The sequence below is a fragment of the Cynoglossus semilaevis genome, chromosome 14 (genome assembly GCF_000523025.1).
Source record: "Cynoglossus semilaevis isolate Cse_v1.0 chromosome 14, Cse_v1.0, whole genome shotgun sequence".
Classification (NCBI taxonomy): Eukaryota; Metazoa; Chordata; class Actinopteri; order Pleuronectiformes; family Cynoglossidae; genus Cynoglossus; species Cynoglossus semilaevis.
Window position 1 is genome coordinate 9,463,780 of NC_024320.1, and position 25,493 is coordinate 9,489,272.

Consider the following 25,493-nt stretch of genomic DNA (forward strand, 5'->3'; position numbering starts at 1 on the left):
CCAGCGGACGCACCCCCCCGGCCCCAGCCGCCCCGCCCCCGGACCCCCCCCCAGCGGCTACCGCTCCCAGTCCTGGTCCCGGGGCAGCCCCGGCTCCACCATCACCGCGACCTACAAGAGGAGCGTGAACATGCCGGCGTCCCGGGCTTACAGCGCCGCCGACAGCGTTGATTTCAACCAAGGCACTACCGTGATAAACGGAGACTACAAGCGATCTAACGAGAAGGAGCAGCTGCAGGGGCTCAACGACCGCTTCGCCGGTTACATCGAGAAGGTGCACTACCTGGAGCAGCAGAACAAGCAGATCGAGGCAGAGATCCAGGCGCTGCGACAGAAGCAGGTGTCCCGCACCCAGCTGGGAGACCTCTATGACCAGGAGCTGCAGGAGCTGCGCTCCATGCTGGAGCAGATCCACCATGAAAAGGCACAGGTTCAGATGGACACCGAACACATCGAAGAGGACATCCAGCGGCTCAGGGACCGCTTCGACGAGGAGGCTCGCATCCGCGAGGAGACGGAAGCCATAATCCGCGTCCTGAAGAAGGACATGGGCGACTCGGAGTTGGTGAAGTCTGAGTTGGAGAAGAAAGTTCAGTCACTGCAGGACGAGATCGCCTTCATCCGCAACAACCACGAGGAGGAGGTGAGCGACCTCATCGCCCAGATCCAGGCTTCTCAGGTGACGGTGGAGAGGAGGGACCTGCAGAAGACGGACATCACCGAGGCTCTGCGTGAGATCCGCAGCGAGCTGGAGGGTCACTCCAACCACAACCTGCAGCAGGTGGAGAGCTGGTTCATGTGCCGCTACGCCAAACTCACCGACGCTGCCGAGCGCAACAAGGACGCCATCAAGTCTGCCCGGGATGAGATCTCCGACTACCGCCGCCAGCTGCAGTCCAAGACCGTGGAGCTGGAGTCTGTCCGCGGGACGAGGGACTCTCTGGAGAGGCAGCTGAACGACATCGAGGACCGTCACAACAGCGACCTGGCCAGCCTGCAGGTAGGGACGAAAGAAACGCTGAGATCGTGCGTAAAAAGGCGAGGTGCATAACGTTTAGTGTGAGTATTTTTTTTTTTTTTTTAGTTTTGGTGCGTAAAACCTTGTTAGTGGGAGATGTGGTTAGAAACTCATCGATATTGTTGATGCTGCTGCTCTGACCTGGTGACGCAGTTATTATTTGGATTTAGTTAAATCACTTCTACACTGTATTTCTGCAGCATTTAATAAAACACATTTGTTTCCACTGCGTAACAACCAATTACGCACGTCATTGAGTGTGAGTATTTTAAAGAGAGAGAGAGTGAGAGGGGGAGAGAGAGAGATGAGCGAGGGAGACACTGCAGCAGACTCTCTCTCACACACCCACCCACCCACACACACACTCACACACACACACACACAGCCCCAGTCTTGCTGAGTCAGAGGTATGATGGGTCGATGCCCATGCATCACATCACGCAAACACAGTGGGGCGTAGGTGGGGCTGGTGAGCAGGCTGCTGAGGAGGGGGAGGAGGTGAACCGGAGGAGTGGGAGAGGTTGCCCTTGAAAAGACAAAACAGTAACATTCTGCTTCTCCACAGCAGTGTACTGCGGCAGATTCTATTAAAACGCTGCAGACTGCAGATCATTGAATCCCAGTCAGACAGGAAGTGATGAAAGCAGTTGGAGTTTAAAAAGTTTTATTTGATTGAGACCAACGACATCTGCAGCACTCTATCAACTTAAACATCTCGTCTCTTTTACTGAACCGTGTTTCCTCAGGAGACCATCCACCAGCTGGACAATGAGCTCAAGAGCACCAAGTGGGAGATGGCCCGCCACCTGCGCGAGTACCAGGACCTCCTCAACGTCAAGATGGCCCTTGACATTGAGATTGCAGCATACAGGTGTGACCCAACACACGATTGTTGGGTTTTGAAAACAAAACCTAGTATTTTGTTTTTGCATCATCTCTTTTGTTTGTGTCCAACCAGGAAACTCCTTGAGGGTGAGGAGACCCACTTTAGTACTTACCCCTACCGCCAGCCAGTGGCCTCCACCAAAATCTCCAAGCCCAAATCTGAAGCACCCAAGCTGAAGGTGCAACACAAGTTTGTGGAGGAGATCATCGAGGAGACAAGGGTGGAAGACGACAAGGTCGACATGGACGAGGCCCTGGCTGAGATTGCACAGGAGCTGTCCTCCACACTTGAAGAGGCAGGAGAGGCAGAGGAGGAAGCAGAAGAGGAGGAAGAAGAGGCAAAAGAAGAGGAGGAAGGTGAGGAAGCAGAAGGAGAGGGAGAAGAAGAAGAGGCAGGAGAAGAAGAAGGACAGGAAAAGGTAGAGGAAGAAGAGGAGGAAGTTATTGGAGCAACTGAAGCCAAAGTAAGTGCCAGTGCTCCCAAGGGAGAAGAGGAGGATGACGAGGGAAAAGGAGGCGATGAGGAGGAAGAAGGTGAAGGTGAAGGTGGAGAAGAGGGAGAGGAAGGTGAGGGAGAAGATAAGGATGAGGGAGAAAAGGGTGATGATGCAGAGGGAGGTGATGAAGCAGAAGAGGGAGGAGAAGAGGAGGAAGAGGAAGTGGTTGAGGAAACAGTTTTGTGCTCTAAAGCACCAGATTCTAAAGCCTCCCCTGATAAGGAGAAGGCTGGAGATGAAGAAGAGGAGGCAGCAGAGGAAGCTAAGGCTGAAGAAGAGGGTGGGGATCAGGATGAAGATGCAGGAGATGAGAAAGACGGCAAGGAAGATGAGAAGGCAGTGAAAGATGAGAAGGCAGAAAAGGAAGTAGTCAAGGCAGATGCTCCAAAAACTGAGATCAAGAAAGAGGAAGCTCCTAAAACAGAGGTATCCAAGCCAGAGTCTCTCAAGTCTGAATCACCTAAACCAGAGTCTCCTAAGTCTGAATCTCCCAAACCTGCATCTCCTAAAGCTGAATCTCCCAAACCTGCATCTCCCAAGTCTGAGTCTCCAAGACCTGCATCTCCTAAATCTGAGTCTCCTAAAGAAGACTCACCAAAAGCTGGATCCCCCAAACCTAGCTCCCCAAAAGCTGAATCCCCTAAAGCAGAATCTCCAAAGGCTGAATCTCCAAAGGCTGAATCTCCAAAAGCTGAATCTCCTAAACCTGAGTCTCCTAAACCTGAGTCTCCCAAAGCTGATTCTCCCAAACCTAGCTCCCCAAAAGATAAATCTCCAAAGGCTGAATCTCCAAAAGCTGAATCTCCAAAAAAACCTAGCTCCCCAAAAGCTGAATCCCCTAAAGCAGAATCTCCAAAGGCTGAATCTCCAAAGGCTGAATCTCCAAAAGCTGAATCTCCAAAGGCTGAACCCCCAAAGGCAGAATCTCCAAAGACCGAGATGAAGCCCGAGTCTCCTAAAGCTGCTGAAGACAAGTCAGAGATAAAAAGTGAGTCCGCACAGGACACAAAGGTAGAGAAGAAGGACGTGGCCATGAATGGTGACGTAGACAAGAGCAGCCCTGAGGATGAAGACAAAAAAGACGAGGGCAAGGAATCAGATGTGATCGCCAACGGCGTGGACGAGAGCCCGGTGAAGGAAGACGGCAGCCAGAAGGTGGTGATCACCAAGACAGTGGAGACAATCACCACAGGAGAGGACGGCTCCAAGCACGTGACCAAGTCAATCACTGTGACCGAGACTGTGAAGGAGGTGGAGGAGACGCTGCAGGAGAAGATGGTGTCCACCAAGAAGACGGAGAAACACTCTGCCCAGTCCATCAAGCAGGTGACCGAGGGGAACTGAGCAGAACTGAGGAAGACGACGGCGGTCACGACGACAAGCAATCAACTCCGAACTAACACAACAATCAAAAAGTCATACAGCTAGAGCAACGTAATTACTTCTCAAACCTACAAAAACCGTAGAGAGTGACGCCAAAACTTTAAAATGCTACCAGTTTCACAAAATGCATGTAGAGTGACAGCTTTCGACGGTGGAGAGGAAAAGTGACCGAAGACGATTTATCCTTGTTTCCTTCTTTTTTTCTGCAGTTCACCAGGGGGATGGAGGGAGGGACGGGAACAACTCTGCATGCTCGCTCAGGGGAGGGGAGCACTTTCCTCTCTTATCTGTATGTATGGTAGAAATACACTGTAAAAAAATGAGTAAATATATGACAAATGGGAATGAATGCGTCCCTGGTTAGGGGAAGAGATAGAAATATATATATTATAAAGCTGAGGATTTTTGAGTTGAACGGGGGGCCGACAGGAGGGAGGAGCCTCGAAGTGAAGCCTTACTTTACACATGAAGAACTGAGCCAAAAAGAAACCAACAACACAAAAAAAACCCCCAAAAAACAACAACAACGACATGTCCGGAAGAGGAAGACAAAGACAAAGAAAGAGAATGAGCGAAGGAGGCGGCGAAGGACACGACCATATACATCCAAGTTACCGAAGCAATCTCAAAGCTCTACACACCTGAAGAAGAAGAAAAAAAACTCCTAGCCTTAAACATGCTTTTTAATCAGTGTCTGTTATGTTTACCTGAGTGCAACTGAAAAATAAATAAATATATATATGTATTTAACTGTAAATGCGCAGATGACATGCATTCTTGTATGCATAGGGTGGACTTGAATTTAAATACAGAAATAAAAATGAGGTGCTACTGTTTGCGAACCCCATGACTTTACTCATCACCGACGATTTCCCAGCAGCATTTGCTCAATAAATGTCACAATGAACTAAAGAGACGTTGTCATGTCGTACTTTAATGAGTTTAGTTTCACAGCTTTAGAGTTTTTTGTTGAGTAGTCAAGATACCTGGTTAGAGTCAACTATTAAAATAAAAACACATGGCTCTGCTGTATATGTTGTTATTGAACTTCCAAATATAAAAGTCCCATTTATTTCTAAACTTACTCAAATGTATGGTTAAATACAAGGCTGAGCCAAAAGGTTTCAAGACAAACGTTGAGTTTCACTAAAACATGTAAAGACACATAGTTGGTCTCCAGCAGTACAACTGTAACTTTGGATCTGCTGAGCTTCATTACATTTATTTGATCAGATATTTTTGTATTCGTTGAATAGAATGATGTTAAATGATTAAAGCAATAAACATGTTCTGATCAAACTGATCTAGTTTTTTAATCAATAAATAGATGTAAATCTAATAAACAAGTGAAAGTGTAATATAAAGTACATTTTCACTTTAAATTGATGTTAAACCTTTTGACTTAGTTTGCTGAGAAGCATGAACATGCTTCTCAGCAAACAGCAAACAGCATGAACATTAAATGCTGGTTTGATATTAAACCATTATTAATTTAATTGCAAACAGCACATTTTCATTTCACATGATAAAGATAAGTCCAAACAGGTCTTAACCAAAACTTTCATATCTGACGGCCATAAAAGATGAAGTAAAAGTATTTATACTTGGTGCACAATACTGTCAGCCACAACTGATACATGCTATGTTGCTTTATGATGCTGCGGGCCGTAAAGCATTTGTCCATGGGTTGCAATTGGTCCCCGGGCCGGACTTTAGACATCCCTGAATTAGAGTAACAAGATTTTACGTTAGTGAAACGAGTTGGGGAAAACAAGGTGATGAGAAAATATATTCATATATAATGAATAATAAAATATTTACAAATGGCATTTAATGTGGTCATGATGTCACTATAAATGTCACTTTAAATGTCAGGTTTGGTCATATATTAATATTATTATTTTACATTATTTAAAGGCAAAGACTTTTTTCTGTGACACCATTATTTAAATTCATAATTTTAAATAAAGCTGCAGTAACTAAATAACAATAATATTATGTTATTAGGAAGGGTTAAAGCTAAACAATTACCCAAAACATAGCCCAGGCAGATCAGGAGAGTTTACCTTTAAACAGCGCGTACCATAATTTACCCACAGTGCCCCCTCTTCAGACAGGGCTATGGTCCAGACCCCCACTGATCATGTGACTCATAGAAACTGAGGGAATAGGACTACAAAGCAGGGCAGATTGCACAATGTGGAAGAAATAAATAAAAAATACAGAAAAGATAATAAATATAATAATACATATAATATAATAAATATAATATAATAAATAAACTCTTGCCTAGCTGTCTCCCGCCCTGCAATAGATCCATGCCCCACATTTTGGGAACCACTACCTTGAAAATAGCTCAAGGTTAGACAAGAGTCAAAGGAATGGAAAGATTTGTCAATAGGAGTTCAGTGGGTTAGATGATATTAAAGCTAGAATATAAAAGTTTCCCAAAAATGCCCTCAGTTCTTTGAAAATAGTTAGATTGACAAGAGCTGACAGATAGAAGTAAGATACTCAAAACAAATGGTACTGGTACTGTTTTAAGTAAGATTAAAAATATATAGTAATGGATGATTTTAAATGTTGTTTAGGGCATTAGTGGAGTCGCTGAGTCATTTATTTGACTGCATGATGACGGAGAGGTTTTGTTTTATTGCAGTTACAACATATGGCCACAGGAGCCACTGTTTCCCTAACCACTTAATTTATGTATGATTAGAAGTCGAAGGAAAATACATTTGCATATAATCGGTATTTCAGAGGAGATTTGTGAATAATATTGACCTTAAATGTTGTTATTATTGACATTTACCTTTGTAAAAACTATTTAATTTGAATAAACGTTGTTTGAATGTAAGTTTGGAACAAACAGGTGCAGATTAGTGAGTAATGTTTTGTGAGTTATTGTTTATGTAATTTGTCATTTGTACTGTTAATGTAATCGATTGAATTTTGTTTCGTGAGATCATGTATTTGCATTTACATAATGTATTTTTTCTCATGAGGATTAAATATTCTGTTATACTATATATATATTATACTATATATACTATATTTTGTTTATTTCAGTATTTTGCCATTGACAAATATAAAATATATTTCCTTGCACTTACATCACGTTTATTGAAATTAATTTCAAATTATTTTGGTCTAATAATTAGCTTTGTTTTTATGCTAAATATATATTATATATATATAAATAAATATATATTGCATATTCTGGGCTCTCATGTTGCTAATTTCAGTCTATTATTATTTATTATTAGCAATTCTTGGCTAAGAATTGGATTAAATAATGTGCCTAAAGCAAAAATTATGTTAAATATATATGATTTTTTTTTCTAATACTGCATCAACATAACAATATCAATAACAATGACATTATCATTTTAAACAGCACTATTTTAAATGTGATGAATACATTAGTTTGAAGGTGATTGATCTGCATGATTAAGCAGCACTTGACCCTTGACCTTTAAAAAAGTCTCAAATGGAAATCCTTTTCGAGACCCCGCCCTAAATCATTACTTGTACGCACACACAAAGGGCTTTAGCATGTTTTTATTTCACCAGCAAATAGACACACACTCAGGTTTCCCCTCAGCAGCTGCACTTCCTCTTCTGTATTAACATCACGTGTGTGTGCGTGAGCAGACCTTTGGTTATCGTCAAGCAGTTAAGAGTGATTTGTTCCTTTAAATGGTCATTGAACTATTGGATTGAGCACCATGTTAACAAGCAGGACAGTGGGAGGATAGAGCGTTAGCGGCCGAGCAGCTAAGGCCTGCACTGGTTATTGAGCTGTGGTTTTTATGTGGACAGTCTTAAGGTGAAGCTTTTACTTCTTGTCTTTTGCTCCTTTCTCTGCCGCAGCTGGTTTTTCTTCTTCTTTCTCCTTCTTTTCGTCTTTGTCAGACTTCTCCTCCTCCTTTGCGTCTTCATCTTTTTCCTTGGCTTCACTCTCCTCTTCTGCAGCAGCGTCATCTACCTCTTCTTTTCCCTCCTCTTCATCACCACCTGTGTTAAGACATGAGTTTTTGTTAACTCACTGCAGCTAAAGGAGTAAATAAAAATGAAAAACACACTAACCCTCTTCTTCTTCTTTAGCTTCCTCCTCATCTTTTTCTCCCTCCTCTTCCTTATCCTCTTCTACCTCTTCTTCATCCTTCACTTCCTCTTCCTCTTCTTTCTCCTCTTCCTCCTCCTCCTCCTCTTCTCCAGGTGGGCTGGCCTCAGCCTGTTGGGCGTGGCTGGCAGAGACGATGCCCTCAGTTGTGCTGACGGAGCTCAGCAGGCGTGATGTCACCAGGTAGGAGGTGCCGGAGCTGAAGCTGGAGAAGACGGGCCGGGAGAAGGATGGAGCTGACAGACTGTGGCTGTACAGAGAGGACACGCCTCCAGCAACTCCAGAGCTGAAACGTGACTCCTCCCCTTCCAGAAGCTTCCTTTATGGGTTAATGAAAAAAAGTGCGGATTTCAAAAAGTGAAAGTGGACTTTTTTTAAACATTTTGTTTATCATATGTTATGCTGATGACATTATGTTTTGGTCCCAGCATTAAGAAAGTTAGGGTTAGAGTCAGAGACTTTGTAACAACAACAAAAACAAAATACCTTCGTTTTCAGAACTTTACAAACAGCATGACAGTTCTTCATCTCAATAACAAGTAAAAGCATAGAATTTGATCCCATAATTCCAAAAAAATTCATCTTTCAACTAAGAAATCTACTAGTTTTCATTTTACATTAGCAAAATTATAAATTTGATTTGGTAATTCAGATTTTTGAAAATGTTTTCTCATTTTCTTTCTTTAATTTTAGAAACAATGTAGATCTCATATACTGTATGTTCTCTCACCTATATGCGGCAATCTCGATGTCTAGTGCCATCTTGACGTTGAGAAGGTCCTGGTACTCTTTCAGGTACCGGGCCATTTCCTGTTTGGTGCCCCTCAGCTCGCTCTCCAAATCTGAGATTGTATCCTAAAAATAAGACAAAAACATTTTTGTTAAACAAATACCAAACTTGAATGACTCTGAATAACTAATGGGAGAAATGCTGACCTGCATGGCAGAGATCTCAGCGCTCTGCTTCTCCTCCACGTCATGCAGTTGTTTTTCCAGAGAGTCGTTCAGGCTTCTGCAGGCATCGATTTCCAGCATCCGAGCCTGGAGCTGGCGTCGGTATTCTCCTGCTTCGTCTTTGGAGCTCCTCATGGCGTCAGTGTGGTGGGCCACTGTTTCTGTCAGTGAACCCACCTTCCCTCTGAACCACTCTTCAGCTGCCTGCATGTTCCTGGCCGCCAGCCTCTCATACTGGGAGCGGATGTCCCTGAGGGCTCCAGACAGATCTGGACCTGCAGCCTCAGACTCCACAGCCACCTGAACGCCCAGCTGGACCTGGGCCTGGAGCTCTGCCACTTCACCCTCATGGATCCTCTTCAGGAAGGCCAGCTCCTCCAACAGGGTCTCCACACTCTTCTCCAGCTCAGCCTTGGCTAAAGCAGCCTGGTCGGCCTCCCTCCGGCTCTCCACCAGCCTCCCCTCGGCTTCTTCTCGGGCTAGAACTTCCTCCTCGAATCGACCCTGCAGAGCGCTCAGGGTTTGTTCCAGACGCTCCCTCTGTCCCAGGACAGCTTGCTGTTCAGCCCTGGCCTCCTCCATGGCTGCTCTCAGGGAACGGGCCTCCTGCTCGTACAGTCCCCTCAGTCTGGACGGCTCGGTGTGCCTCTGCCTCAGCAGCAGGAGCTCCGACTCCAGGGCACGGTTCTGCTGCTCCAGCTCCCGAACTCGGTCGATGAAGACGGCAAAGCGGTCATTGAGGTCCTGCAGCTGCCTGTGCTCCTGGGTACGAACGGCCCGGAAATCTGAGCTGATTTGGGCGGCCTGGCTGAGCTCCAGCTCCAGGGAGGAGATCGGGGAGGAGGAGGAGAGCAGCACCCGGCCAGGAGAGGAGTACTGCAGACGGGAAGACAGCGGGGAGGCATGGGAGGAGGAGTAGACGGAGTGGGTTCTCCCTCTGCTAACCGTCACCCGTGGGGTGGCCTCCACATAATAGCGTCTGTATGAGGAGGTGGGATAGTAGTGGTCATATCCCAGGCTACTCATGGTTGATGATGGGTGCTCTGGCTGCTCTCCCTCTCCTCTCAGTGTGTGTTGTTGTGTGTGTGTGGAGATGTGCACTGGGCTCAGGTTTAAGCCTCGACTGCTTCGTGCTGCAGCAGCCTCTGCTTTTATAGCAGGACGCCGAGCTCTGATGCAAGCACCTCCCTCCAACTCTGACAAAGCAGAGTGTTAAGACTTCAGCCTCAAACTGTCAGGACTGAGGGGGAGTGAGAGGGTGAGGGGAAACACCAGAGGGAGAGGAAGAGAGTCTGGACTGATGAGAATGAGTGCAAACAATACTGAAAATGTAGCCTAAAGGCTGATGTGACATTTTCAACACCAATGATAAGTTAGTAAAAAAACAAATCTTCAGACTTTGTAAGAAAAAATACATTTAACTCTTGGTAAATCAAAGGTTTTACTCCTGGTTAGCTTTATTTTCTCACTGCAGGGGAGGATGGAGGAAGACAAGATGGTGGAGGAGGAGACAGAGAGAGTTTTACAACAATGACACAGCATCTGTCCTACTGGTGGAATGTGGAATTGCAACTGTGACCTCAATGAACCAGGTTTAAAAGAATGAAGGTGTCACTATGAACACCCTGACAACAACAGACAATGTTTGTTGCTAATATTAACTACTTCCTGAGGGACTGAGTTAGTATTTTTGTAACTTTATTCTTATGAGAGTGTTTGTTAAACCTTATTATTTTGGGGAAACATTTTAAGTGAAGTATTAGCTTTTTCTCTGCTTTGACAAAGTTTGCCCTAATTTGGCCAATGTTTGGTATACTATACACCAATACTGATATTTGTGGGTGACGTGTTCTCTTTTAGCAGTAACCTGTTGATAAGTGAGTCATTCTTGACAAGTTTCCCCTATCAGTCAGCTAGTCCACTGTATTTTGACATGCTGAGATCTTCAGTGGGAGTGACCAGGATGGACAGGATCAGAGATGAGCAGATCAGAGGGACAGTTAAGGTGGAGCAGTTTGGAGGTGAGCAGAGGTGGAGATAATCTGGTGGCACCCCCTGAAGGGAGCAGCCAGAAGAAGAACAAATTCTTTTCATCATTTCGGAAGAAGTTTTGGAGGGTTGGTTATCTTTTCAGACAACTTCTTGTTTGTTTGTACTTTTCTTCAATGCTTTATGTTAATGTTTTCTTCAGGCTAACCATTAGCTGTTATTACTTTTAGTTAACTTTTACTAAAGCATAGATATCATCTGCTACACTATTTCTTCTTCTAATCTCAAACAATGTTTTGGTCTCATGTGTCCTTCTGCGCATATTTTACAAACTTTAGTTAATGATCAGTATTGAACAAGTTTGAACGATCCTGACTCACACATTCTAAATATTCTAATTAATCTATTAAACAAACACTTTTGTTCATCATTTCCTTGAACTTGTTTTCTTTATAATCTTTAAAAAAAAACACATTTGAATTAGTTCTATGTGTTTGTTCCACATACGACCAGCGTTTTTTTTCTTTTCATTCAGCCTAAGAACACAGAGCCTCCCCAGGGAGATTACATTTGCTTCTAAGCCCACACATTAATGAAGTGTATATTGCAGCTCGTTGCAGTAATACCTGTGCTGAGGTGTGAATGTGTGTGCGGCGGTACAAAGAGTGTGTGAATGTGTTTTGTGTGCATTATCCGCACCAGTAATTTGTCAATACAGCAGAAACCTCCCAGTTCTTAGAGACGGTGCTCGGGGAGGTGCAGTGGACTCGTCTGCTGCAGCCTGACTCATCGTAACACTTGTGATCACACCATCTCCCCTGTGGACGGCTTTTATTCCTCCACTAACAGCACTCTGACAATCGGAGTGTTTTCTCAGCAGACGAGATGCTCACAATGAAAAGAAAACAGTCTATTAACGTGCTTCCTTTTTCCTCTCTCTCTCTCGTTCTCAATCAAATTAACCTACTTAATGTCCTCATTTCCAGATTGCAGCTGAAGTGAGATGTTCCCTGGTCTCATTATCAGCCTTGATCACAAACCACTACGGATGACATGACCACTAACTTCCAGGAACAAAGATTCAACATCAATGACTGCATTCTAAACATCAGTGGCATCAGAGGACTGTAGACCAGTGGTGTCAACGATGAGGACGGAGGTGTTGTTACCCAAGTTAACTGAAGTACATTTATTTACCACTACCCCACCCTCCGACCCCTGAACCCACACAATTGGACATATATCTGCACAAATGCACAAAACCATACCAGAAAAATGTTATTACAGGTATATTATAGGATTCTTAGAGCAAAAATGAACAAAAAATGTTCCTTAAAAACAATACATGTATATAGAGTATATGTATAAATATATAATATATGATCATGCACCAAAAGAGATGGATGGATGGATGGATGGATGGATGGATTGACGGACAGACAGACAGATGATAGATGGATCTTTCCTAATCCCTCGGGAGTTCCCTTTGGGAAATTAAGGAAGTGATGAAAGCACAGACACACCAGAGCACTGTGTTTGCTCAACAGACCATTGCCCAATCAGGATTTGGGATTTGAACTAGCAATCCAGGGAGGCCAGTCCTGTAACTTATTGGTCAATAATGAACACATTATATATTATATAAAGATATACTGTATATTAGTTTTAATATACAGCTTGTTAATGTTCTGTTATCTGTCTATGATATAATCCTGCAGCCTAGTGGTAGTGGAGGGTCGCAGGTTTAAATCCCACCCTGATAATAAAGTTCATTCTTCTATCATTTCTTTTTTCCTGACTCACAGAACCTGAGAGACACAGCTTTTAAACGCACTACAACATTTTAAGGCCAAGGGCTTCTATACCCAAACTTCATCTACAATATCTTACTTTTTCTACATCAACGTTGCCACACCCAGCAGATTGTGTTCATTGCAAGTATAAAACCAAAAAAAATCTTGGGTTTTCATTTCATGATCATACGATCCAGAGTGCCAACCCGGCCCCGAGTACCGTTCATTTGCCAAAACGGGACTATTGAATTTCTCTCCGGTTCTAAATATGGACCGTCATTTGTTTGTGAGGGGACAGGAGACATCGACTTTGCCGGACAGCTCAGCATTTCCACTGTGGATTCTTTTCCAGGCTGTATCAGCACTTTGGTCTGTAGTTTTACTGCACCACTGTCTCTCAACATTACATTTCATGACCTGGCTATAAAGTGTCATGCTTTGATGATACCTAAACAGTGGAACTGAATCTTTCAATATTGACGTCTGTTTATTTCACGGTCTGTACATGACTGGTAGGCGCAAGGACAACATATAATGCGCGAGTGGGACAATTCTATATATGTATATATATAATAAATATATAATAAATAAATACATATATTCTGTTTTTTAAACCATTACATCATAAATCACTTCTACACACTGCAGTACAATTTGTAAATACCACTAATGGTACTCTAACGACCTCTAGAGGTGATAGAGGGGAATAACAACATTGCCTCTTAATGTTGCATTAATACGACAGTGAGGTTGTGCTTCAAGTATTGAAATATTTGATATTTCTTTTAATTAAAACCACCTACTACCAATAATAAAAAAGTCAAGGATCAATGTCACGTCGAAATATGAATATTTAAAACGAAATATATGAGTGTTAACTTTTAGATGTTTTATTTTTTGTAGTGAGACCGTTTTAGACATTTTTACTACATGTCAATTATAGATGTTTTTAACTGCCTTTAAGTGAATTTTACATTAAACTTACTGGTTGTTTTTGGGGATGGGGGGAGGGGGTTTGTCACAGAGTGGGGCCACATTTAGATTAGACAAGAGCTGTTGTTTCCAGTGCAAGTCGTGTTTCACCTAGAGGGCGCCAGAGCATTTCAGGGAATTTGGAAGCAACGTAAAAAGAACAGCTGCTTCAGATTAATGAGAACTTACTACATGGGAAGAACTTTATTTATTATGTTTCCTTTTTTTGAATATATTTGAAGCTCGTACATTAGTTGATTTTTTTGTTTGTATTTTTTTTTTTGCAAAATTTTATAGCCTTAAGGATGTTCTGTGCTCATTGTAGCTATATGGCTATTTGGCTAACTGTATCTTTCTTTTAAGTGTTTCTGTGTTTGATTATTTTATTTTTCTTAAAGATAAAATGTATCCAATTAAACAGTTCATTGATTGGATATACTTTGTTGGAAAGATGATGAGAGTTGTTTGTTTTTACATATTCCAAGAGTCCTAGTTATTATTATTATTTATCATATTAATGCTTATATAAAACTTCAGGATTTTTTGGGAGGGGGAGTTGGGGGGCTTTCAGTTTTTGTTTCGGGTTAGTTGTCAAGTTACGACAAACATACCACTAGTGGAACTTGGACTCCCTCTAGTGGTTGGTGAGAAATCTGACTGAGTATTAGGTGAGTCCCTGTATCTTTCATTGAGGGGGTTGATTAATTGAACAACTACACTACATTGCTATATTTCTGTTTGACAGTATGCTACTTTTTGTTGTCTTTAAGTTGTATCCTGTTCCAAACTCTTTCCAAATAGTATAAATACTTTCCTCAGTCATCCCATTAGTTGTGCCCTACAAACCTGTATTAACTCTGTAACTTCTTCCACTGTCCATTAAAGACTCAGAGCCATCTCTGATCTTTATACTTTTGTCACTCACATCTCAGTTTAAAAGTCATGTTTCTATTTTAGCTAATATTTGACCTCTGACTTTCTTAGCCACCACATGTCTGGGCAGTCAGATTAGAGCTGCGGTGCTACTGGCTGACTGTGTGTCCATCAGAGTGTGAAGGCCTCAGACGGGTGGAGAGTAACGGAGGTCCGTCTGCTCTGCTGGGTCACGAGCCAGGCTGCTATAAAAAGAGCGTGGAATGCTGCCCTGGGCTCACTGTTGTGATCAGCCGGTGTGTGTGCGTGTGTGCACAACAACTCAGAAGGGCTGAGGGCTGTGTGTCTGTGTCAAACGCTGCTACCATGACTGCTGTGCACCGCTTGGTCATCGTCCGCCACGGCGAGAGCTCCTGGAACCAGGAGAACCGCTTCTGCGGCTGGTTCGATGCCGACCTCAGCGAGAAGGGCGTGGGGGAGGCAAAGCGCGGAGCACAGGCCATCAAGGACGCGGGCCTCAAGTTTGACGTGTGCTACACCTCCGTGCTGAAACGAGCCATCAAGACCCTGTGGACCATCATGGAGGGCACAGACCAGATGTGGCTGCCCGTGATTCGCAGCTGGCGTCTGAACGAGCGCCACTACGGCGGCCTGACGGGTCTGAACAAGGCCGAGACGGCAGCCAAACACGGTGAGGAGCAGGTGAAGATCTGGCGCAGATCATTTGACATCCCTCCTCCCCCCATGGACAAGGACCATCCTTTCAACAAAATCATCAGCGAGGTAAGAAACCTCTTTGAAAGAAAGTACCGATGTTGAAAAGATACAAGAGTTAACCACTGTCGCTGGTCACTTCAGTCCAGACGCTACAAGGGTCTGAAGCCTGGCGAGCTGCCCACATGTGAGTCCCTGAAGGACACCATCGCTCGAGCTCTGCCTTTTTGGAACGAAGTGATCGCTCCTGAAATCAAAGCTGGGAAGAACGTGATCATTGCTGCCCATGGTAACAGCCTCCGTGGCATCGTCAAGCACTTGGAGGGTAAGTATCGATCGATACCATTGGTAGTAGTTTGGAAATAGGCAAACAACATTGTTTTGAGTTTGTCTTAAGAAACCTAAGCAAATGCGATTGCTCAAGAATTAAAATTGAAGAAAAAAAGTTCCACTTTCATATCTTCCTAAAGGAAAATTTTGAAGATGTTTTTGTTTTGTTTGTCAGGCGTTTGATACGCAATCTGCTCTCTGTCTTGGGGCTGATCACTGATGTGAAGGTTCTGAAGACAATGTCCCATCATTTATTATCCTTTACAAGCTTTGCATTACATTTGGAGGTGGATTAGCAACTGATTTATTATTCTGCATTTACTTGGCTTTACTGACTAAAATGCATCCCTAAACCTTTCCATAGCCCACACACAACCCTACCTTCTCTGAGGTTCTATTCAGGAGTCTTAAAGTGTCAAACAGTACCAGTTCTTTTGAATTAGTAAATAAATTATTTAGGTTTTGCTGATGTTTGGAACAAACTCTAAGTGTGTGACTGAAAGTCTCACTTTGATCAACGAATCCATCCACCCCAGTTAGTTAAATAAAAATAAAATTGACTATTTTCTATTGTGCATGTGATCAAATGTAACAGTAACAGATGAGCTTTTCTGCAATCATAGCACCAGTATTTAACAAATGCCAGATGTAACAAGCTGAAATGCAGCCCCAAACCTGCACAGAGCCCGTCTATGGTTCACTAACGTGTTCCTGAGGAAAGCAACTATACATGCTTTAGTTTTCTCTGTATAGATATATAAGTAACTTCGTACAAAAACTCCAGTTGCTGACCATTCTGAAGTGACAGGCGGATTTTAAAAAAAAAGAAGGGTTTTTTGTTTTTTTCTTGAATGACATTTGCATCCAAGGTCAGAGCTTAAATAATCAGTAAGAAGTTCACAGGCACACAACCAGTCGTGGAAGCCACTGAGTAAAAATAGCTCTCAGGGACTCAGGGACAGGGGAGAGGGTCATGTACTCGGTTCCCGTTACAGTCACGACCTTTCTGTAGAAAGGTCTGACTTTTTCAAGGAGTGGCCATCTACAGATAAGGGACTAAAAGAGTGTCCTCAAGGGCAAGAGTAAAACTGTGATGGTAATAATATTAGTGGAGGAAGATCTAGTTTCGGTCAATGTTACAAACTGCTGTGATAAAAATATCACCTGTCCGGCTGCCACTACTCTGATTACAACAGATTGTTGTCTTCCTGGTCTCCAGACAGCATTGTATGACATCGGTTACACTGCTGCTACTGCTGCTCAGTCTGCTGATCCACATGTTTGCTGTCCTCCCTACAGGCATGTCTGATGCAGCCATCATGGAACTGAACCTGCCCACAGGAATCCCCATTGTGTACGAGCTGGACGCAAACCTAAAACCCGTCAAACCCATGGCTTTCCTGGGAGATGAAGAAACCGTCAAGAAGGCCATGGAGGCTGTGGCTGCCCAGGGCAAAGTCAAGAAGTAAAAAAACAAAAAGAAAAAAAAACAAGGCAGCTCTGGAGACTCCAACAGGAAGTGGAGAAAGAGACTGATCCACTGTTTAACCTTCTCCCCATGGTTTACCCAACCTTATAGTCCATTCCACCAGGGGAATTTTCAGAACATTATCATTGTTTTGGTAACAGAGAGAGGAGCTGGCCATCAGTCCAAGCGGGAAGTCTGACCTGTCACCACTCAGCCCTTTTAAATTGTGGTCGAGCCCAATTTTGAGGGCCTCACCGACCTGGCACAACCAATAAAGAAAAGATATTTTTATGTAGATCTTTGTCTGTTTTCTTCTTTCTTGCCTCTCAAGTCTATTTACTGTACTATAATAATAATAACTTATTTTTATACATTTAGAAAGCAGTGGTTTCAGCAAAGTGTAAAAAGTTACTGTGAAATCTAAAATCCCTGCAGCAGAATGCTGCCAAAAAGGACGAGTAGTGAGGAAGACTGGGTCAGTGGGTTCATCCTGGTATCATTAGTACAATGCAGTACAGGCTGCCCTGGGTCAGTCCAGTCAGTTCAAACTGACATAAATTATAGGACAGAAGCTTTAGCTGTGTCCAGTATGTCAATACACCAGGTTACTTTCCTGGCATTGTTTGGCTCCTCCTGTATCACTGCAGATCGATAGAACACTATAATAGGCCTTTATACTTGATACTGTCATAGCGATTGTAAAATGTAAAATAAAACTATGTCATCTGTGCTGCCTTGTTCAGCCTGGAACATGCAGTTTAAATTTCCAAACTAGGCTCCTACTCTAGCTGCGCTAATCGTACAACTCCAAAAGCTATGTTAAAAAAAGGCTGTTTTTGATGACAGACTCTCAACATCTTCTTTCACGTGTTTAAAAATACGGCTCGCAGGTTGATGCAAGTTCTAGGCCATCATTTGAGGGCCACTGCTTTATACAATGATGAAACTGCTGTTTAGAAAGAAAAAAGTTTCGTGCATCAAGGCGTGAGGAGTTGACTGTATTGTCTTAAAAAGTCAGTGGTCAAACCATAAGATTACACATTTTAGTACAGTAGGTGGCGGTACGGGCCTAAAAACGTTGGTGTGGATTCGTTTTTTATCAAAGAGGTCAGGTCCCTACGTTGCCTAAGTGAAATTCAGGTGTTCAAACAGAACATGGGAAGAACTTCTTCCACAGACACAAAAGACTTAGAAAGAAGCCTCTAGTAAATCAAGTTTTTTTTTATTTGTTTTTTTGACTAATATTCCACTGACTTCAAATCAGTGTTAAAAACTGTTCTTAAACATACTAAATGAAAGAATACTAAATATATAAAACACAACTGTCATCAAAACATAATAATCTATGCATTAAAAAAAAGAGTAGGAAGTAGTTTGAACTTTTTGTTCCTTTTTCCTCAGACATTAAAACAACACGGGGGAAATGAACAGTGCAACATTTCTAACAAGCAACACTAGGTTTATGCAATATATGTGAGCACATTCTGAAGAATATTCTGGACCTTTTTTGTCTTTGTTTTGGAATAAAATTTGATTAGTTATTAAAGAGAGTCAATATCACAGATCAAGTCTTTAAATAGAATTAAATATTTTCCTTAACACACAGCACCTTGAATTTTGCATTGATCCAGTCTTTTTTCCCCCCAATCAGCAGAAACAGCATTTTCAATCTCATCTTTCATCACAACACTGACACACAACAAAGAGTTCCAAAGCATCACTAAAATAAAGTCAAAAACTCAAAATACAGGCATGAACATGGACATCCTGACATTTATTGGCCTTAATGAAGAACATCAGCTTTTAAAATAAATAGAAGAATGGCCTAAAAAGCTATTGCAGGAGACTAAAAAGACAAAAATGTGAAATGACTTTTGCAGATTTTTTAGGCTCATGTGCAGTTGGGTGGCAGACTAAGTTTTTTCTTTTTTTTTTTTAGTAAACACTTTCTGTTCATCTTTTAGACTAGGCACTGTCATTATCAGACCAAATACCACGTTGGCAAGTTTTAATTCAATTAACAATTTACTTTATGGTTAATTCACTTACCACAGTGAAATGTTTGACGTAGACAAACTTCAATCAGGTCCAAAAGTTCAGTCCTGGTTTGAGCCTGAACTGTTTTGAGCCGGATCTTTTTTAATCGAACCCTGCCTCCTGAAGGGTTTGAGGAAGCTGGGCAGTGACGCCACCTTGTACGGATTTCTCTTGTATGTGACAGCTTTGTTGGTTTCCTCTGTGGACTTGTCGACATATTCTGCTGCAGTGGTCACGTTCTTCTCTATGTTGTTGATCAAATCCCCCTGTCAAACAGAGAAGAACCAGCAAAAACAGTTTGGACCAGAACCAGGTCTTTGATCATACATTTGAAGTCATTTGAAAATCATCGTCGTCTCTGTGGTGTGTACCTGGATCTCCAGCAGCATGGCCATATCTGTGAAGATCTCGTGCAGTTCTTGGATACTAGACTCCAGGGAAATAATGTCCTGGTGACGGGATTCAATTTCACTCACAGCTTGGCTGGTGATCTGACCTTTACAGCTAATCTGGGGAAAAAGACCAAAAAACAAATTATACAATCTGCATCATGCCTTACATTATAGTTGAGATTATTATTATTTATGTTAAACTCTAAATGCTGCAGTTGTACATAGCTAATAACCCAAAGTAACAAAGACAGGAGTCCAAGCTAAACATGAAGGGAATATTTCACAAACACTGGATGAAAACAACGTTTTAATCCCCGGAACAGAGAATAATATGAGTGACTATGTAACTTCTTTATTTATTTGAAATGTACCCCAGTTACAACAAATTACTCGCTGCAGACTAGTCATATTCTGTCTATGATGCAATACAATTTCACCAACATCAGCTATGAAGATGGTGAGGCTGTTGCGATGCAACATTTTCTCCAGCTCTTCATCGGTGGTCACTCTGTCCACTAGAACACACACACACAAAATACATTAAGAATTAATTATACATTCAAACTTTTAAAACAAACTCTAAATAAGTACTTTCTTAAATTAAAATAAAATATATAGTTACATGCATTTCTGATTTGTACCACGAGATGGCGTAAGAGGCCCGCTAAATTTAGTATTTTTTTTCCTGGTGTAATGATAAAAAACATCACGTGGTAAACAGTAACCACAACACACATAGCTAAATGGCTTCGACCTTTCTGCATTGGAAGGACCCCTGTTGTGGCAGATGTGTAAGTATTTTTCCAAGTCAAGTATTTGGGAACCAGAAATACAATCAATCCACAAACTGTGTTTTTCCTCAGTGTGAGAATAATTGAGTAAATACACAGAAGGCAACATCTGTTCAATGCTAAATGAGTTACGGAGAGATTCTTGGATAAGATATTTAATCATCTTGGAAAACACTGTTTAGACTGTGAGAATCAGAGCTGAAGACGTGGACACAAGTGGAACTGACACGTGTTCTCCTGTCAGTTCCACTTGTTTTGGGTCACTCACCTATCTCCAGTTGTCTCTGAATTTGGGCCTTACATTTGTCCCTGAAGGTCATTTGTGAGCTGTGGTAGCCTCGCATGACCTCTGCAAACCAGCGGGTCAGATGTGAGTGCTGGACCAAGCGAGGGAGAATGAGAGAGACAGGGAGAGGGAGAGAGAGAGAGAGTAATCACAATTTTGTAACAAATTATTGACACAGGAATCTAAAAATTTATGATTTAGTTGAAGTCCTTGAGTGTCTGAATTTGTTTTTGTCTTTCTTAGTATTCATAATAATAAAGCAAAAAGTTCTCCTGACGATACATTAAAGCCAAAATGTCTCAACCAAAATAACAAAGTTATTCAAAGGCAATCAATATCAATAAACAATATCTAATCTATGACTACAGCCAAGTAGGTAGTGCAGTTGTAATACATCTGCAGGGTTGAGGGTTCAATTCTAGAACAAGTTGAGCCTAGAAATTCATTATAGGAGTAAAGCTAGATTAGCTGACAGATAAAAATGTGTCTGGAAAAATGCAAAAATTAATGGAAGCTACTCAACCAGAGAAATATAATTATGAAACATAATAAAAATGGCTCACGACCATATAATAAGTTGCTATTGTTAACAGTTGTGAACTGATTATAGTTGTAAACTTGTAAATATGACTAATAAATGAAACACAGTATCCCTAAGAAATATTTACATAGGGAAAAAAATAGCAAAATAAATATGGCTTAAATAGTTGCAACGTGGTAATTAACTCTAATTAACAAAACTGCATAACTGCAATCAGAAATATCTTTCTGATCATGTTAATTTCTCAGCCCAAGAAGACTGGCAGTTGGTAATTTTATGTGCATAAATATTTTTAATATGTACATACATAAGAAAATATATTTAAATCTGGATATTTATGAAGGACAATTGTTTATGCAGTTTGTAAAAGAACATAAATATTCACCAACCTGGTTTTTCTCTATTCGCTGGATCACTGAAGGATTTTTACCATTGTGCTCCAGGGACAGGTTTTTCTGCATGTCTGAGACACAGAGGACAGGTCATTAGCTTTAATAAACATCTGCCTCAATGCCATGGAGGAAACAACTGCTTGAAGTAAAGTTCCCCAACAAAAGCTGAAATTCTTGCTTACAGTATAGGTCGACTGTCTGTACCAACGTGTGTGTGTGTGCTGTCTACATCTCCATTCTTTTGCAAGTATAATGATGTGTTGAACTTGAAGTGAGGAAGTGCACTGTAGAAACTGATGCCTCTACTTTCTAAAATATCCTCATTACTGTTCTTTACAAGTTTCTTCATCACAAGTGTGCACGTGAAAAAAGACAAAATGTTTTCATTACAGTATTTTCATTCAATGTTTTCACAGCTTGTTCCAAAAGATGTTCTTCTGCTGTTACTGTGGCTCAGCTCACATGCATACAGTAAGTACTTGAACATGGACAATAAACCAACTGCGTCAACTTAAAGCCACACTTACTTTTTAACTTTGCCTTCACCATGTTTGCACTCTTCTTGATCTCACTGTTGAGCTGCTCCAACTTCTGTTTATTACCTGCAGTAAAACCAACATAGTACACAATGAATTTACAAGCTAAAACTGTGCCAACAGTACCAACAGTGACATGGTATTGTGTTTCATATATACATACACTAAACAATAATATGACTTTTTACATCAATCCATTGCTCAAAAGCTTCCTTTGATATAGAGCAATTTTGGTCAAAACTCACACAGATGAGCTCAAATACGGCCCTACTTATTTCATAAAGTTCTTGGCAGCTGCTGGTAGAAACACTGGAAGTTCCTGGTACTTTTTACGCCCATGTAGTGAAAACACACAACATAAACCTTTTTAACAGGCATAAGTCTGTTTGTCAAAGGATGTTGGATCTGTTGATGTCTGTTTGTCTTCTATAGTTCAGTTTGCCCTAAAGGGGGAGGAGTTTCCTCTTTCTGAAAACATGGTAGTGTTGGTACTGAATTGTGTGTTTTGTGCGTACAGACTTACTCCCGTCTTGGTTTGGAGCAGAGAGAATGATGCTCTGGCTTTTTTCCACCTCCTCTGCTTGGCAGGAGATTTTCAGAATGAGGCTCCTCACCTCCCCAACCTGAACACATACATTTAACACTACTCAGAGTAGGTCTACAACACACAGATATACTCATTAAACTTGTCACATGCTGACTTTAACTCCTCCCCAGACTACTTTTTATAAAGTTCATCAACCACTGGGGAGAAAATCCAAACCTTAACAGGAAAGTAGGTAAAAATTTAAATACAGTCTCAGTCACATTTTTTTTTAATTATGTGACCTGTGTTCAATACTATTGAATAAAATTACTTTGACTGAATTTCTTTATTCCTTGTCTCGCTCATTTTTGTTTGTTTGTTTTGAATACAGCTGTTCTTTAGCCAACTTTGAACCCATTTTAAGGCTTGGAAGATAATCCTGTAGTCTGCATCTGACTCAGCTGGAAGGTAAACAAAACCATCTGTTATCTATTAAAGCCACTGACAAAGCTTTACCAACAACAACAAACAAAGGTTAGCCATGACATAGTTTTCTTAGAACAGGTCTAAAAAGTATTCAGAAAGTTAGCAGAATAAGCTAAATAGTGGCCAATAATGAAAAGTTAAGGTTAGCTCTGAAGCTAAATAACAAACGTTATCCAAATACAGTTATAATTAAATACAGTATAAAAAAGATTGATTAAATAACAATAAAAGACAAAAGCCTTCATATATAGTAAATCTCACTCTTACAAACACATGAGTTATCAGTACAAACATATTAGATACCACATCACGGATATAAAGAGCTCGGCAAGGAATATGAATTCGAACATCTTCTCTTGTTAAGGTGTTATTGTGGGCTGGGAGGGTGGTAAGTTAATCAATTCACTTCGAAAAGGTTAAGTTCAGCAAGGCAAATTGTGTTTGGTAGTTTTAGGTGGAAATAAAACCACCCTTGCGCATGCGCGCACCTAAAGGCGTGGCTGTGTTACCGTGTTGAAAAACTGCTCCATCCTGCGTTTGCTCTCTGCTGCGTGACTCATCTCATGCCGCTGCAGCTGCTCCCGTTGTTATAGTTTCAAAACTGTAAAACTTTCCACCTCTGACTGTAAACAAAGACACGTATAAGACACTTTAATAACAGCCACAGAGAGAATAAACTCGCTAATTCGTCGTTTTCGGTTGGAAAAAGGAATACAGTTCTCCTAAAGATAACTAGCTTAATAAAACACACGGCGACATTTTGAAGTAACACGGTGCGGCGCTCTTTTATTTCATCAGAAGAAACAGGACGAAATCAACTGGGCATGTTCTAACCTTCAGTTCCGACGTTTCCACTCGACTTCCACCTGCAGTCTGTTGTTCCACTGATGAGCTCACCTGTGTGGGAAAAACAGCGCTCGAGTGCGCAGGCGCGACAACCATGAGGTAAACAAACACTCGCCCGCTCTCTCTCTCTCTCGCTTTCTCACACTCACACACAGGGCTTTTTACAATATACCGCCCTCCGTGGGCTGAAGTGGCAAGTGCATCACTCATAATTCCAATTGTTTTCGTTTCACTTTAAACACAGTCATGCAGCCCACTAATGAATGACGTAATTTAGTCCCTTTATCAGTCTGTCTCAAAGTCTACCACGTTGAATCACTAAGGTCAATCATGCACTGCTTCTTAATATCTTTGAATGCTTAGACATTTTTCTTGATTTAACATATCAGCCATATTTGAAATAAAAACTTGAATATATGAACCTTGCAGTAAGATGAATGAAATGCATACAGGGGTGTTTCTAGGCACGAGGCACCATTGCAGTGTCTAAAGCAGTTCAGTCATTGTCATTGTCAGGGAACCTTCCAGCTCGGGGCCCTATTGTATTGCTTGGGTGGCCTTTCCCTGTTGCAGTACCCCTGAAGGCAGCAGAACTGAGATATCATACTATGGCCAGTAGCTAATAAGAAGAACGTGGATGGGATTGTTACAATAACCAAGTCATAGTGTAACCAGTGACTGTTGGTACAGGCGGAGGCCAAAGACAAGGTTATTATTATTGTGCTTTTTAAAGACAGTGAAATGTGTAATGGAGAAATGTATTTTTTTGTGTAATTTTGATGGAATTGGTGAATTTGTCAGATTTTCTAAAGGTCAGTTAAGTCTGTGGACATTTCAGTAAGTTGAAGGAGGTGATCCACTGTGGTCACACACAAAAATCGCTGTAAAGCTGTCTGCACTTCCAAGACTAATTCACGTAAAAATAACATTATAGTTACATCTCCTGTTACAGATGTTAAAAAGTATAAATTGAATGAGAAAATAAGAAACTATTTTATTGCCACCACAGTGAAAAGTACTATGTGGAGCATGGCTTATTTCCATTTCCAAAAAGTCTCAGAGATAAATGGCTCCAATGGTTTCCCAAAAATAGTTTATAAATGAAAGTGTTCGGAGACTGAAGCATTATTGATGCCTTATTTAAAGTCATTACATTGCACTAAAAGCACCATCTATCAGGGGCTGTAAAACAGCAGGGTGGACACAGCTGCAGACAAATGGATCTGACTGCAGTACAAATTATAGCCAACATATTTATGTTGAGTCCTGGTAATGTTTGGTCTATAAATAATAAATAATTGGTTCAATGTGTGTCATAAATCTGAGGCCATTACCTTCAGAACACAATATCTGATGGACTTTTAAACAGGCTGAGATGTTTTAAGTGATGCATCAGCCCGGTCTGAACTCATCCATGTGCTTTTTTAGCATAATATTTGATGTGTTTTCTCCGGTCTGTTCAAATAACAGCAGAGGAAGCAGGAGGACGGCTGACGATCTGTCACACTTTAGATAAAAAGAAAAATGTGCAGAGAAGTAAATAAAATATTTCCAAGTCTTACATCATACATTTTTACAATTTATTGGGAGGAAAAGGGAGTGGGTGAATGTACCGTAGCAGCTTAACAGCATAAAATATTTGGCTCCGTAGCAGCTTA

General features: G+C 41.5%; 4 protein-coding genes across 6 annotated transcripts in view; 2 read left to right on the forward strand and 2 right to left on the reverse strand.

The window, feature by feature from the left end:
* Positions 1-4,691, forward strand: part of nefma (neurofilament medium chain a) — a 5,977-nt gene extending 1,286 nt beyond the window's left edge. Inside the window, exons 2-5 of one of the 2 annotated variants that reach the window (XM_025062547.1) lie at positions 145-1,000; positions 1,765-1,889; positions 1,977-3,125; positions 3,219-4,691. In XM_025062547.1, coding sequence (XP_024918315.1) covers positions 145-1,000; positions 1,765-1,889; positions 1,977-3,125; positions 3,219-3,744 — 2,656 coding nt within the window. In that variant the 3' untranslated portion in view covers positions 3,745-4,691. Of the gene's footprint in view, positions 1-43; positions 1,001-1,764; positions 1,890-1,976; positions 3,196-3,218 lie in introns of those variants that run through there. The other variant, XM_008324895.3, reaches the window with a different exon arrangement.
* A 2,637-nt stretch (positions 4,692-7,328) lies between these two features.
* On the reverse strand, positions 7,329-10,004 carry LOC103389478 (neurofilament light). Its single transcript, XM_008324894.3, has 4 exons — positions 8,846-10,004; positions 8,640-8,764; positions 7,873-8,228; positions 7,329-7,800 (listed from the first exon to the last, which is right to left on the reverse strand). Exons 1-4 carry the CDS (start codon positions 9,887-9,889, stop codon positions 7,622-7,624), a joined length of 1,704 nt encoding a protein of 567 aa, XP_008323116.1. The 5' UTR covers positions 9,890-10,004; the 3' UTR covers positions 7,329-7,621.
* Positions 10,005-14,752: 4,748 nt separating this feature from the next.
* Positions 14,753-17,027, forward strand: pgam2 (phosphoglycerate mutase 2 (muscle)). Its single transcript, XM_008324893.3, has 3 exons — positions 14,753-15,273; positions 15,349-15,529; positions 16,834-17,027. Exons 1-3 carry the CDS (start codon positions 14,857-14,859, stop codon positions 17,001-17,003), a joined length of 768 nt encoding a protein of 255 aa, XP_008323115.1. The 5' UTR covers positions 14,753-14,856; the 3' UTR covers positions 17,004-17,027.
* A 1,188-nt stretch (positions 17,028-18,215) lies between these two features.
* On the reverse strand, positions 18,216-23,990 carry LOC103389475 (syntaxin-2-like). 2 transcript variants are annotated; one of them, XM_008324892.3, is made up of 9 exons: positions 23,824-23,990; positions 23,499-23,612; positions 22,501-22,600; positions 21,969-22,043; positions 21,439-21,512; positions 20,491-20,599; positions 19,873-19,946; positions 19,411-19,548; positions 18,232-19,305 (listed from the first exon to the last, which is right to left on the reverse strand). In XM_008324892.3, the coding sequence occupies exons 2-9, from the start codon at positions 23,547-23,549 to the stop codon at positions 19,099-19,101; spliced, it is 828 nt and encodes a 275-aa protein (XP_008323114.1). In that variant the 5' UTR covers positions 23,550-23,612; positions 23,824-23,990; the 3' UTR covers positions 18,232-19,098. The 2 variants fall into 2 exon arrangements, with proteins under 2 accessions (XP_024918461.1, XP_008323114.1); XM_025062693.1 differs by lacking the exon at positions 23,824-23,990 and having other exon boundaries at positions 18,216-19,305; positions 23,499-23,576.
* Positions 23,991-25,493: the final 1,503 nt, after the last annotated feature.